Source organism: Protomyctophum bolini (genome assembly GCF_963924005.1).
Source record: "Protomyctophum bolini genome assembly, chromosome: 22".
Classification (NCBI taxonomy): Eukaryota; Metazoa; Chordata; class Actinopteri; order Myctophiformes; family Myctophidae; genus Protomyctophum; species Protomyctophum bolini.
Window position 1 is genome coordinate 21,127,362 of NC_137883.1, and position 16,440 is coordinate 21,143,801.

General features: G+C 39.9%; 1 protein-coding gene across 1 annotated transcript in view; it reads right to left on the reverse strand.

Annotated features, from left to right (window-relative positions):
• The window catches only part of brinp1 (bone morphogenetic protein/retinoic acid inducible neural-specific 1), a gene marked incomplete at both ends in the record, with an annotated part of 103,356 nt that overhangs the window by 42,351 nt on the left and 44,565 nt on the right, over nt 1-16,440 (reverse strand). The window contains one exon of the mRNA XM_080755795.1: nt 14,966-15,135. Coding sequence (XP_080611921.1) covers nt 14,966-15,135 — 170 coding nt within the window. The remainder of the gene's footprint in view (nt 1-14,965; nt 15,136-16,440) is intronic.

The window sequence follows — 16,440 nt, forward strand, 5'->3', positions numbered from 1 at the left end:
TAGTATCATATTGCACATGGCAGTTTTATCACGTTGAAATTCTTATCTAAGAATTATTATCCATAGTGACAAAGAGACACGCTCATCCATAAGGCTTTATAGCGACTGACCCTTGTAATCTGAATGACCTCCCATAAAAAAAGCAGCATCTCTCTCTCTCTCTCTCTCCCTCTCTCGTTGTGTGGTGGATTATGAAAATGCAGTGGAACGTAATAAAAATACAAGGAGCAATCTAAGGACTGAAATGGGCCAAGGGGGATTTACGGGGGATTTGGATTATTAAGCAGAACACAATGCTTGAATCCAATGGGCTCATCCAATATCGTCACCCACAGTCTTAACGGTGGTACTGTAACACATACGCTGCTTGTCACCTGTCATGATGAAAAGTATCTATCCAATCAATCAAGTTTCTGTGCCAAAATGTTGCCTTCTTTGTACAAACTCTCTGTGACGTCATACAGAACTGGTTCTCAACATGAGGTCCGGGGACCCCCAGGGGTCCTTGAGGTCCCCAGAAAAAATAGCCTATATATTTAATATAATCTTATATAATCTAGGCTATTCAAAAATAGCCAATCTATTCGGTTACTTTCTTTATAATTTAGAAAAACATAATAAAATTGTTCTCTTATTGGGGTCCAGGAGTGGCCAAATAGGTCAGATGAGATCAGATCAGATCAGGTCCTTAATATGAAAATATTTGAGAACCAACCACTGACCTACATTATAGCACTGGGTTTTCAATGTGCAGCCTGGGACCCCCCCAAGGGGTACAGTCTTGTATTCGCTGAGGGTGGGCTTTCTGGTGACAGTGGAGTGGATGCAGTTCTATTGTACTAGCAGGCTACCAAGGCAACGTAGTAGGGATTCCTTGCTTCAGTGAAGAGGGGGCTTCAGATGCCTGGGGACATGCTGGGTACCCCAGGGGCTAAAGTGATTGATAGTTTAGAGATCAAGTTGACCCTTGCGGCTCTGTAAATACAGGAGTGTACAAATGGAACCATTTGTACACTCCTGTACAAATGGAACCATTTGTACACTCCTGTACAAATGGAACCATTTGTACACACTGGCAGGCAGATACAAAGCTAAAAGCTACCATTCATGAAGGTTTGGGTTTTAATTTGAACCCTGAGCACAAGCAGTGCACTGTGCACTTGGTCTTGAGTGCAAAAATAGATATTTGATTGTTGTAAGGACACCGGCAGTTTGACTCGGCCATATAGTCGTTCAATTCTGAAGCAATTGTTATAATTCAAAGGTGTCAATAATCTGTGAGGTGTCTATTTTATTGTCTCTTTATCAAACAATATCCAGCGAGAAGCAATTGTCGGAACGCAACTGGAACACAGAGCGCATAAATGACTCACTTCACCAACGTCTCCATATCATGAAGATATTCCAACAAAAACCCACCTCTTCAGACTCCATCTTGGACCATAGCACTTGCTATAGCACTCGCCCTAGCCCAACGACCTTACAGGCGAATGCAAAGGCTCAACTTATGTAACTTAGATAGCATTTTATGTAGACATAGCACTATAGTACAGTATATGTATAGTTTCATTATATAGATATATTCCACTGTTATGTCCATAGCTTACATATGATTCATGATGTATTCATGATGTATCGCCATGTTTTTGTTCTTGCTTAATGTAAATCGCTCTGGATTAAGAGCGTCTGCTAAATGCATAAAATTGTAAATTGTAAATTAGCAAATTCAACATAAACAAGGCGGAACCAGGGCTGAACATGGCAGAAAGAGCCTGCTGCATGGTTGGTTAGTCAGTCAGGGACCAATCAGAAGGCTGACAAATGGTGAATTGAGCTTTGTACATGAAAAGTCAAAGTCGCGATGATGAAGTCAATGATGAATGCCGACAATTGCGGAGATTTCGTGGCACAAATGTATTTTGGTCTACACCACTTTGATAATGAAATGAAATAATGCAGCTTCATTGTAACATATTTTAGTGTAGTGGTGAATGTGGAGCACAGACAGTATGGTAATGATTACACTATTTCTTTACTTTCAAACAGTGTCTCTAAGTGTCTCTAAAGAGCATCTACAGTGCAGCGTCTCCCTCGTAGACACTTAAACCCTATAAACTTCATTCATGGTCTCCCAGGCGTCTGTACATGGCCCGCTCCTCTTCCTATCTACACCATCTCTTTGCAGAAAATGGGCGGTCGACAACCCTGCAACGTGTGTTGTGTTGCGACGAGTTATGAACTCGTAGATCTGCTATTTTCGCAGATTGTTCACCTATTATGACATGCTAGGGTATGGTTAAATAATTATTCTAATAATCAAAATTACTACAGCTCCTAGTCTTTCGAAAACTGATACCAAGACTGTGACGTGCTGCACCATTTTCAGACTGCTGTCACTGAAGCTTGAATAGAAAGAAATATATATGTTAAAGGCTTTTTTCTTCTTTTTTCTTTTCGAGATTAGTACATTTTTTTGGTTCCTTTTTCAAGAGTCTGGGATGGTTTTTTTGCTTTGCAATTTTCCGGACAAATGTATTTCTAAAGTTTGCACTAGAAATGATTGCTCAACCAAAAGCTCAGAACAATTTAAAAGTGAATGTGTTTTTCAGCACAGCAGTCATGCATCCATTTGATGCTCTGGGTATATTTTCCCTCTTTACTCTTGTGGTTTGTATTTGTGGGCAGTTCTATATTATCATAGTGTAACATGAAGATACTGAATGCTTTCCTCCGATATGTTACTTGTGTACATGTCCGAGGGTTTTCTTTGGATTGTGTGAGCAGCTCACATGTGATGTCTTTACCAGTACACATGCTGGGCTGTTTGTTTTGTTTTTCCCCCTCCAAGTACAGTTTCACAGCTTGTGATATGAAATGTGACATGTCTTAATATTTGAAATAATGGGGATGCATACAGTACTTAGTTTAGACTAGTCATTGGTTAGACATGGGTTAAGGTTAGGTTTAGGTGTGCTGCCCTGTGGGAGGTTAGGTTTAGGGTGAGGGTTTGAGATAGGTTGTAGTTGTAGGACTAATGTCTGGTCTAACCAATGACTACCGTAGTCTAAATAAAAAACTGTCTAAACTAAGTACTGCACCCGAAATAATGATGAGGGTATCATTAGCTATGGCAATTGTATAATCCCCCAAAAAAGTTATATTGAAATTGACACACTTATAGGAGAGACAGACAGACAGACAGACAGACAGACAGACAGACAGACAGACAGATTGATTACTATGTACATGTGCCCATTGAAGGAGATTTGGATCCTTAGATGGTCTTGTCTCTCTCCTTATAAACACCAGGCCATTAACCCACAAATCCTGTGTTGGTTTAAAATAACAATTTCTAACCCACCTACCAAAACAAGGCAATCTCCCTTTTTATTGGTCTTATTGCTCTTATCCGATTGACCACCTAAGCCAGAAAATTGGAAGCTGTTAATGTCCAACATTGTGTTTTGACTTCTTTGACACAGACATTTTTGCTTCAATCTCGGGAAATTGGAATACCGGTATATTGTATCCAACTAACACCAAGTCTCCCACACGTCTCCCATCATTGAACTCACTAAAATGTATTCGAAGGTAGCAAACTACAGTATCTTGCAGTATCATTGGATCTAGCCCCTGCAGTTGGCAGTGACCCAACTCTTCTACTATCTTCGTCTGTGACAAGACATGGGTAACCTCCTCTCCTGAAGCAAGGACTCCCTGCTACGTTACCTTAGTAACATGCTATGATTCTACAATCTATTAGAATTGCGTCCACTACCTTCGGCGATAAAGGGACAGTACTACAGAAGTAGAAGTCGAGACCCACAAACGTCTTTGCCACAGGATCTGCACTGCGTTTCCATCTGACACATAACACTGAACCATCATCAACAAACAGCCCTATAACCCACATGGAAACTTGGATTCAACCTGCGAGAAGACACAGCCTATACAGAATTGTCCGTCTGTTCAGCGAGGGCACGTCTAAAGTGAAGAAGATACGGGCTCTGCAGAGATGAGCCTCTTTCTAGTTTTAATCTATGTGAACAGAACTTTGAGCTAGCGCTTGTGAAGTTGTGAACTCAACTCGCACAACACTGCTTACAAGTATGATCAATCTTGCCAAAACAAAACAAGAAAACTTGTTAAAACAAGTCCCAGAGCCATTCTCTTGCTTTGTCCAATAATGTAATTCTTTCATGTTGTACTGTAATTCATCCTGTAATTCTTGGAACATCTTTATGAGGCAACGGTGAATGATTTTTCAATCTCCAGCCAGATGTGCATTACAGTGTGGAGGTTCATAACGTTGTTCCCCGGGAAAAATTACAATGCCCGTGTTCATCGCAGTGATGAATTATGCTGACCAAAGCAACAGTACAGCTCTGGGACTTAACACGCAATAGAGTTGAATTTCATGGCTTACAGATATGAAATAAAAATCTGGAAAACATTCACTGACATTGCCAACTGTTAAATCACTTAAATTAACAGTTAGCAATATAATAATACGTATTATTACATACATTGATACATACATTTGAAATAAGAAAATAAGAAATGTAAGACTATTACAGAAAACCCATAGAGACATTGATATGTCCTGCACTTCAGCTTCAATTCCAACTTGAGAACATGTCAGTGCTGGGTGTAAAACAAGGTCAGATTTCATAGGAAATTCATAACAAAACAGCTACAGTAACACCCCTTTTTAACAGGTCTTCAGTGGACACATGGCCTAAAAGTAAGACAGATTGGGAAGGATCACAGCTATAATTCATAATGTCAAATGTGCATTGACTAACTGCATTTTTGTGTTCTTAAAAAAAATGCTATTAGATGACTGATTTATGTGCATGTAGTAATGACTATAATTTCAATGCCTACCTTTCGACCATCTGTTTTACAACCTGCCAGAGGGCTGTCATTTCTTGTCCTCCTACGCTTGCCCAAAATAAATACAAAAGTAACAAGTTTATGTCAAAAATGGAGATGCTGGACGCCACTGTACCAACATCATACCTGACTGACATCATAAACTGGTACTATGATACTTTTGTTTTGTTCTTTTTTTCTTTTTTTGGGAAAATCTAAAGCTACAAAGTATCTTATAACTAAGATGTTCTAATAATTGTAGTGAGTACAATACTTACAATACATACTCTCAGATGTAGTGGTATAGAAGTATAACGTATTGAAAAATGGACACTCAAGTAAAGTAAAAGTACATCGAAATGATACGTTATATTATATTATAAGTACAGGCTATACTTGTAACGGAGTATTTCTGCATTGTGGTAATGCTACTCTTACTTCAGTAAAAGAAAACTCTGAGTACCTTTTCCAACACTGTTACTATCAATAGCTAAAGACTGGGCAGGGAGGCTGTGTCAGATTTGTGTAATCAATGTTCTGTTTATTTCTCTAGTGGTGCAAACATTTGGCAGGATGTTGGTTTCACGTCTCCTAGCAACAACAGAATGTTGAAACCATCTACGTACAGTATAAGGAGGCTTGTGAGAGAAGGAACTCAAGGGATGGAGAGAATGATGCTTCTTTTATGCTCCGTCATATGACGGTGTCGCGTGCCAGAAAAAGGCGATTCACATGTTTGCGACGTGAAGCTACCGCGGCGTGTCGAGAGCTTGTAGATCGGCTATTTCTGGCATGCGACACCGGCGTATACCGATGTACCAAATTGGGCTTAGGAGGGCAAAGGGCACAGGGAGGAACGCTATAGGATGATGGAGTGTCTTCATCAAGGGACCGGCCTCTGCTAAGCCGGCCTAATCTGCCCATCACCTGCCATTCTCTTAATAACTTGCTATTTCTGGCTACATAGAAATTAAGGGACATGTTCCCAAGTAACTCTCCCATGCCTGGGAATATCTCAGAGGACGTATACTATGCCCTCTTCTCTATTGTTATAGTATTACTACAGTATAAACCATATGACTAACTGAAGTCACAGTCACGGGACAATCCTTTGAAAGCTTGAGGAATTACAATGACATACATGCTTGCTAGCTACAATAGTACAACTTTCCCTGTAAAAGTTTTCCACACATGGATGCCATTTTACAATAATATGTGATATAATGTAACTTAGTAATGCCTTTGAAATGGGGAGGAAAAATTCATTGGCTTTGGGATATCCCTAAATGCAATAGTCAGTGCCTCTGTCAAGTGAACAACTCAATCACTGCTTCTTTGCAAAATAAGGTTTGCTGCTTGTGGTGGATGAAAATGACTTTAATTAGAGGCACTTTGCCCAAGAGTTGGTTAGTGCAGTTTAAATGTGGGTGATATCATATGCCTTCTAACAGCGGTTCTCAAAGTTGGTTCTGGGGAGCCCCAAGTGTCCTTGAGGGGATTCCAGGGGGTCCCCACCAAATTGAGAAACAGTTTTTTTGCATTTGAGAATAGCTACTGTAATACATACAGTAGCTATTTGGAAATATCTACAAGGTCACAGTGCATTGCAGTTTGAGAAGCACTTTGTAATATTATACCAAATACTATTATTAATATGTTATGGCATTATTTCACTCCAAGCCCATACTATTGTAACCTATTGGAAACACGTCGTCTTGATCTATAGCCTGCAGAGGCCGAGGTTAAGGAAGCTGTTACTTATAGGGTGTGGTGTTGAAAGGTGGAATACTGCTCAACCAATTGAACCCAGGCATCCACATTCTGGGGGGAACATTAGCCAACACTAGCAGATCTACAAACTCAGAATGTGCAACAGGATATCTTTAGAAGACATTTTGGTGTAGACAGACAAAAGCGGCCCAACCGTCCAAGTAGAGTTGCAACTCAGGTTCACTCAAGTCTAGGGTTTAAGTGCATAAAAGACTAGTTTGGGGGGCTGGAGAAGGAGGGGATGGAGAAGAAGGCTCTCACCTGTCTCTTTTGAATGTGCCTTGATCGGGGGGTTGGATTTCACAACAAACTTTGTTCGTGCATGTGGCTTCACCTTGAATGGAAATGCAGAACTGCCTCATACTGTAGAATTTCCTCAACTCTCACACCAGGCCTAACAAATGACTTTGCTACTGAAATCTAGGATGAGATAGTGCAGTGCTTCCCAAACGATTTAACCCGTGACCCAAAAGAGAAATGTGATGTCTCCCTGGGACCCTATAGTGAAAATAGCCGATCTAAAAGCTCACAACGCGGCGCGAAGTGACGTGTTGTGAGCTTGCATTTTTGGGGTGAATTTTGCTTGTGAGCTTGCTTTTTTGGGGGGACTGTTTTTTTAAACAGTTTTGAAATAATACTTAAAAACAAATTGTAGGAAACAAAAAATAAGGGACCCGACCCACTGTTTGTGAAGCGGTGAGATAGAGTAGCTGTGACTGTCACACCGACACCGCCGACGCTGCAGCACCGTCAGGGAAATCTGCATACTGAGTCCTGCTGTAAATCAGCCCAGTGACTATGGGGAGGTGACCTTGTGAATGGATGCGGTAAGCACACTCAACAATAGCAGCACGTATACATACGTACATACATTCACATGCATGCTCGCACAAGCAATGTGCACGGCGACACACGCACACGGACGCACAGTGTCTTTACACACACTTTACAGTCAAGAACCACTTAGTCATACATATTATGCATACACTTAACTGTACAGTTATGCTATGCACGCACGCACACACGCAGCTCTTCCCCTCCTCCTTCCCCTTGCATAATCAAACCCTACCTTTGCGACACAATAACATCCACTGGGAAAACAACTTTTTTTCTCCTTTCTCCATTATAATGCTCCACTGGGTATCTTATTTTCATTCTTAAATGACCCCCTCAGCAGGAGCACTCGTGTGTGGCCACCAGCCTCTGTCTCTCTCACACAGACACACATTCTCCTGCTGTTCCATTCTATCAGCAGCATGAGAGGGACCGGTGATTCTCCTTACCATTTCTGTCGGGCAGAAACTTTGAGTCTCCATATTTCTTTAATATACCATAATATTTTCCTACTTGAAAACCACATGGACGAATAATACGTTAAGACACATTATTGGTCAGACCAAATTACTGCATGAGTCCTTGAAGCTACTGCAGTGATGGGGTAATAATTGAACAAGCACCATATGTGTAAAATTCTGTTCAAAAGGCCAGGGCTGACTGAAAGACGAATAAAGATTTTTGCAGTGAAATGAATTACATATACTAATGTATAAATCTCAGTGCGGATTAATGAGAGAATATAATTTGATGGTTTTTCACTGCTTTCTCTGTACACTAAAATACATTACTGTGATGTAGCCAGCTGTACTGCTGGGATCCCCCATACTCTGTGTGTGTGTGTGTGTGTGTGTGTGTGTGTGTGTGTGTGTGTGTGTGTGTGTGTGTGTGCGCGCGCGCGCGCGCTATACTCGCCCTCAGTGTCCTGAAAGTGGGCCTTCTTCTGGCTGTGATGAGGACAAGTGTGTGGGCGTATTGGGTGTGAAAAGCTGGGTGAGAATTCTGTGGAGTCTTCTAGTTTTGCTTTTTTCCCCCTCCTTCATATCTTAGAGAAAAGTTCCCATTCACTCACTCTGGCAAGAATCAGGAGAACGCTGCAAGAGCTGTTTCTAATTCAGTCTCTGAAAAGGCACATACTCAGCAGGAGACATTGAGGAGCACATACTCAGCAGGAGACATTGAGGGTCATGGAGAAGCTACAGATTAGTGCATTAATTTGGGATGGTTAACTTGACACTTTTAAAAATCTATGATTTTATATGATGCCGAGTCATATTATGAGATATGTCAGGTACAGTAATCTAGCAGGTGAGCTGTGTGTGTGTGTGTGTGTGTGTGTGTGTGTGTGTGTGTGTGTGTGTGTGTGTGTGTGTGTGTGCATATGTGTGTGTGTGTGTGTGTATGTGTATGTGTGTGCTACTATAGGTAATAACAGAGCCGCTCTGTTATGTATGTAACCAAAGCATTCCCGGGGATCCCCAGCCAAAAACATTGAGAACCCCTGGCCTAGGTCACACTCTTGAGATAGGCCATTATACTCCTGGTTTGGGTTGAGACCAGCATGATCATTCATGAAGGATATAGGGGATTCAAGTGTCACAAAGAGCTGATTTAAGCAAATATAATATTTAACATTTATTTAATAACTCCTCCAGGTGCTCCTCCGAGTACTAGACCAAAAAAGTTGTGTGCAGCCCTGAATATATAATGCCATTGACGGTAGGGCATGCACACGCATACATGGCACGCACATACGAACACGTACAGACAAAAATACACAAACACAGGCTTGTTTGGGTATTATGGCATGTTCTTATCCTAACACCCCGAGGCTTGATGGCTTATTATTCAAAGCACAATGGGGGGGGGGGGGGGGGGGGGGGGGGGAAGCAACAACAGACAAATTCAAAATGGATAAAGCCCTGTGTGGGATCTTATAAGAGAAATAACGAGGCTAAAATTCAGCTCAGGGCGTCACCGGGGCAGCAGGGATATGTCTTGGTTTGATTAACGTTTGCATGTAGCTTAGCTCTCTTAAGCAGAGCTAAAGCTAGGGGGAGACAGGAGGGGACACAGCACGGATGAAAGCGTTGATAAATGCAGCCCGGCACTGGATGCTCTCAGGCTATCCTTTAACACGTCTCTAACGTCAATCTGATAGACAGGCATGTGCTTACGCCCGACAACACGGTCAGGCACAGAGAAATGTGCACACATATGCACCCGTGTGCACACATGTACGGAGCATCCTTTCAGATAGTCATGTTCCTATAAACACTCTTATTTACAGCCATACAATATCTAGTAAATACATGAGGCATATGTTCACTGCCCTTATGGATAGATATGTGATTTATTAAAACTCTGTACACTCGATATTTTTCAAAATATACCTTTTCAAACAAAATGGCATCTGCAAGCCTGCAATGGAAACATAATTAAAAAAAATGCCAAAGAGAATTATTCGAATTGCTCACTGATGAAGAGAATATTGTATTTTTACTGGGAATCACAAGGTGCACTGGCACAGGCGTTCAATCTAATGCGAATGTTTTGTGTGCAGTGATTCCACTGATAAATCAATCTGGTTGTGGTCGTATTTTCTTGGTATGTTAGTTCTTCTATTCAGCCGAGAACAAGAATGTTGAGAGATTGTGGAATATTCAAATAAATTCACTTAGGCAGAAGATATGCTCGGCAACACAATTTTGAACTTGAAACAATATATTCAGTGTTATTGTTGTGGTAATTTAATCCATAATAGAAAAAAAGATTACTTGATGAATCATTTATTGAGTCCATTTTAATAATTTGACCAAAATGAGAGCCTATATATTTCTTTCAATTGCATAACAGTATGATTAAATAATATGATAAAGACATGATTAAAATGTGTTATAACACATTATATACGTATGAGATACAGTATAAAAACGGTGCAATACTGTAGGAGCTGTAGCAGCAGCATTAATAAATGATACATCTGTATTAATTTCATAGGAGAATAAAAAAACACAAAGGACTATATGGCATAGAGGGTTACGGGACCTCAAGGACAAGTGTTGGGAGTTACTGGTAATTGACAATGTGAAACCAGTTTCCTGTCATAATATCAACGCCTCGTAGGGTAAAATTCCATTCACCTTGGAAAATAATAATCCACTAAAACAAAGTGAATCTTACTTTCAATCTACTTACTTGCAGACAGGAAATGTCTAATATATTTCTGTCCTATCGATGTGTGCGTGTTTTCCACTCCTGAACGCACTTTTGCCCTCCAAAGCAGGTCTCATAGCCACATTGAATCAATATTGGAAGCCTGGTTCTGTGTGTGTGAGTGAGAGAGACTCGGCTGCTTCCACTGCATGTTCTGATCAGTGTCTTCCGACTGACTTCTTGACTGGAGGAGAACTGTAATTTATGCTGCTTTACCTATTTATAGTCAAGAGACAAGAAGAGGCAAGTGTAGCCTTAGATGATTTATGAGTATATTAATATTGTATATTATGCAGTATCATATTATATGAGTATTATTATCTATTCCATAGAAGTATATTTATAATCTATCTAGTGTAGTATAGGCCTATGTGTATCTTTAAGCTGAACGTGTGAGTTTGTTGTTTGCTCCACACTTGGTCTGGTGTGCCACAGTCGTTAGTAATTTCTATACTTATTGACACAATTATACTGTACACTGTATGTACACTGAATTATTCATGGTGAGGCACCTGATTTACCTGTATATTGATTTCCTGCTCTGTGCTATTTATGCTCCGTTTTATATTTTATTGTCTCTTTTCATTGTTTTATATTGCTATGCTCTACTGTCTTGTTTTTACTCTGTTCAGCACTTTGGTCAGCTTTGGCTGTGTGAAGGTGCTATACAAATAAAGTTTGATTTGATTTGAAGTATATTATTTGGTTCAAGAAGGGGTGACTGTTGTTCATTAAGTTGTTTTCCTCAGCAGACATGGAAGCCAGAAATATGCCATATGCAATATTTAATTAAAACAAAAGTTGCGTGTTCTGCTGTTCTTCCCATTATTTCAGTCAGTCAGTCAGTCAGTCAGTCACTCTCACTCACTCACGCAATCCATTCCCAGTTATTTCTCTCAACTCAATCAAACACACACCTCAACATATGCTTCTGGTTCATCAGTTTTCCTTAGTGGACTGACAGTCCACTCAGCCTTCCAGAGAACGTGTATCTGATGCAGAGCGGAGCCACTCGTCCCCACTCCCCCGCCTACCCTCTGACTCAGCAGCCATTGTCAATTCCACTTAATTTTGTCATGCTTGACTTCCAGCTATCCAGAGTCCTGTCTGCCAGGACTTCTTCATCCACCTGTCACTCAAGGCAACAAAAAGTCAGAAAGGTTCTCCTTGGAGAGAGAAAGGGGACGGGTGGACGGGGGGTGGTGCAGGTGTACATGATATTATCTATCTCAACTGCTTTGTGAGGGTGTGAGGGTGCAGGTGTGCATTTTAGCTGATACTGTACATAAATAATACAGAATATCAACAATCAAGTTTTTTAAGAAAGTTAGGACACATAACTTTATTCAGTATATTTTGAGATTGTGTGTGCATAATAATAATTAGTTGTAGTTTAAATGGAAATGTTGTCATTGATGTGAAGTGCCACCTGCTTCAGACTAGTGGAGCGACGGCAACATTGTAATGATCAGTGTTGATGTCGTCAACAAAAACAATGACGAAAACAAAAGAAAAAACGAAATAAAAACTAAGCTATGACTAAATATACTTTAAATTTCATCCACAAATAAAAACTATACTAAAATGTTAGGGAGGAACTGGTGGACAAGAGATCCAGTAGAGCTAAAAGACCAGTGATATTATGTATGGTTCCACGCATTGTGAGCTTGTAAATCAGCTATTTTCAGCATGCAACAAAGTGTAAAATCTGCCATTACGACACCATCAAGGCCCGCCAAAATCCATTTTAGTCGACAATATCGACTGCAGATTTAGTCGACTAAAATCGTATGATATATATTCGACTCAAACTAGACTGACACTAAAACATTTCCGACTAAAACATATGACTAAAACGAAATAACTAAATCAAAATCAACACTGGTAATGATGTAGCCGCAGTCGGTGAATAACCTGCGGTCGCAATATGTAATGTTATCGATTAATAATAGTGAAATCCAATAGGCGATAACATAAAAGCTATCAATCAGCACAGGAGCCAAGGCCACGATTCCTGAGTACTGGGTTCGCCTGTCACTTGCAAAGGAAAAGCTTCTCAGCACCTCATTCAGGTCCAACTCATCAGTCAACCGTTTGTGGATGCACAGGAAAAGAAAGGGGTTGAGGCATGTTATTGTCATTCGGTTGACAGTTAATTAGATTAAGAGGTTGAACACATGGGTGTACATAAACACAAGTGCTTTTAGAATAAATAATACACACATTTTCCATAATACCTGAAAGTAAGGGGACAAGCATTTTGGTTCGCCACCTATTCTGGCACCCATGACTGGGTGGAGACCAGAGTAATGCAGCCCCAACCGGCACTCCCTGCTGAAGAAAGGCCAGTGAGCTCCTCGCCAACATTCCAAGGACAGTATAAAGACCAATCTGAAGAAATTCCACATCACAAGCAATTCATGGGAGCGTGTTGTTGTACTGTACTTGACAGGCACACATAAGAATACACTTTTGAAAGGAGCTGCACGTCATGAAATGCAACTCCGTGCGACAAAGCGACCGCACCGCAGGGAGAGTAAGAGGAAAAGGGAATCAACCACCACTCTCCTCTGCCCACACCCAGTGGTGGAAAGTAACTAAGTACATTTACTCAAGCACTGTGCTTAAGTACAATTTTGAGGTATTTGTAGTTTACTTGAGTATTTCCAATTTCCAGTACTTCTTCTCCACTATACATGTCAGAGGCAAATCTTGTAATTTTACTCCACTACATTTATTTGAAAACTTTACTTACTAGTTACTTACTGTAGATTTGATTATTATTAAAAAACATACATTAACCGCAGCCCTATATACATTTCGGCCATTTGAACATAGCTGATCTACGAGTATTTCTACATTGCAGTATTGCTATTTTACTTAAGTAAAACAATAATGTTGAGTACTCAGTTAGCAGTAAAGAATGGCAATTAGCTAATGATTATTACTTAAATCATTTTCCATTGCAATGTAATTAGAATCTATAAATGTACAATCTAATTTGTAGATGGGCCTATACAATCAGCCATGGGAGTTAATCGGAAGAGCCATATCTGAATGGGTTTTAAATCAAAACATCCGTTATCCATCATTCTTCTCCACGAGGAGAACATTTACTCTGTTTTATACTAAATTGCAGGAGCTAGAAAGCAGTAAAGCACTGTACTTGTTCCACCCTCATATTAATAACTGCAACGCTCAATGCAAAGTAGCATACTGTAGCAACAATGAAATCATAAATATATTGTAACACACACAAGCCAATCACAGCCTACTTGTTACCACTACTACATCCAGTAGTAACAGTATACGTAACAATATCTGCTTTCAATTCATCTGAATACAAGTCCCACATTTCAGAACCTGATACTTTGTGTGCTTCCAAAACAGTGCAGTCGCCATTATGTATCAGCATACTAGCTACCATTAAATAAAACTTTTCCAAATATATTAACACTTAGTTTTTTGCTGAGTCACACCAGCTAACAGAGTGCAAAATAATATTAGACAAAAGGTAGTTTAAGGCGAGTCGGCATCATCGTTCTGTTCAATTCCAAGGGTGACATCCTCTGCAGTCCCATGCTTAATTTATAGTTGGTCACACAACAAAAATAGACAATACGCAACTATAAATCAACTGTGAAAATATGTTTAGGTGAAAGTCAGTTGTGATTCTAATATTGATCGTTCGATGCAAAGTGAAAAGAATGATTTCTTTACTCTTTTTATCCCATGATTTTGTAACCCATTTTTTCACCCAGTGTTAATCAAGTGTAGAATCCTCCCTCTGCCAACATGGGGAGAGCAACGGACTGACCTCATGCTTCCTTCAATGCACAAGGCGTCCAAGCCACAGTCACACCGCCAATTAACCGATTGCAATAGCGTTGCAATAAATGTTTTCTGACAAAAGTATCCAACTGAACAAGTTGACGATTTGCCATTCTAAACACTGTAGGCATTTAAACAGAAAATGTACTTCATCCTGTGAGTCTGAGACCTAAATTATATTGCTTTCACGCAGCTGGTGAGAATCTAGCTTGGCTAAAAATAGCATAGACAGAGATTTTATAATGCACATAATAATATACTGTGCATACAATATCTTTGTAGAGATATATAGATCATCATCATAATTTTTCGACCACGGTCGAGATCATGGATTTCCCAATGCCACGCCAGACTTTAGTTGGTAGCCGTCATCATTGATAGTATCAACTGACATACGAAGAAGATAGATAGATAGATAGATAATGTATTTATTGCAAACCTTTATGGCATTGGTGGAGATCTGGATCTCGTGCAGCTTCCGCATGGTACCATCGCGGTCAATGAAGTAGGACGAGGCCAGTTGATGGAGAGCTTCTACGTTCTGCGTGGCATTGGCCAGTTTCCTGTCCAGCTTGCTCTTCGCCATGTACATGGTCAGCGCTTCCTCTCCTATAAGGAACAGAGAGGGGCGGGGGAGAGTTTAACACCCGTTACTATTCTGTACATATCATAACCACACAGATAGATTGGTTAAAATAACATTTTGATCCTTAAAATAAGGAGCGTTAACTTTAGGCTTTAACTCTGAATTTACTATCTTCCGCCGTAGTCTGAAAACGCACCTCTTCAGAGTCAGACTCTATATCTTGGCCCGTAGCACTATAGCCTCTGTGACCTTACAGGATTATGCAAAGGCTAAACGTATTTAATGTAGTTTTATAATTTAGCATTTTATTAGATTTATAATTTAGCATTTCATGTAGACGTAGCACTCGGTAATGTATACTAACAGCTTCACAGTATATAATCTACTGTTAGACATATGTTAGTTTCTTAGCTTGCTTATAATTCTTGATGACTATTTCTATATATTATTATTTATTACCATTTCCATGTACTATTTCTATGGACTAATAATATCTATGAAGACATGAATTACACAAACAGTGTGTAACAGACTAATAGTATGATCTTCTCAGATTTGTGAGCAGCCTCTGAACACAAGCCATCACTTTGCAGATCAATACGGAGCTGCAGTGCAAGCTACTTCTCTATTGCGTGCTGTATCCTAACATCACAGTCTCGACTTTCCTTGATGAGACCACAAACAATGTCGTGATTCTTTCTTTTCCTCAACACACTAACCACATGAACAACAAAAAATGACAAATATCATCTTATACATCGCTATTTTCTGAATTATTTGGTATACAGGGAAAAATGGAGAGGCCTACTATAGATTAGGATTAGGTCAATAAAGTAATACATGTAATAATAATAATAATAATAATAATAATACTAATAAGAGAGAGCTTTATCTGAGGATCCCAAGGAACATGTTTTGTAGGCAGAAAGAAGAGGAACTCTGAAATTTAGTGCGGTCCTGCACCAGATACGTAGAGCCTTAAAAGTTCTAAACAGAGTAAAGATCCTAAAATTGAGCTGCAGCATTTATGTCGAAGGATATGAGAGCCTTTTGGCGACGCAAAGATGAAAGCGTGAATGACCTTTTCCAGATTGGTGAGTGACATACATGACTTAAGTTTGGAGATGTATTTACATAATTATTTAGTACATAACTGATGAAAATGGGATTGAGGAACATAGCGGGACGTTGCCAGGTAAGACACAGAATCACCTAAAGTGACAGAGAAGTATCTGCCGGTTAGATATGTTGTGGTGAACCATTTCAGGGAAACACCATAAATACCAACATGGTCCTCAAGATGGTTTAGTAGAACAGAATGTTGAGGA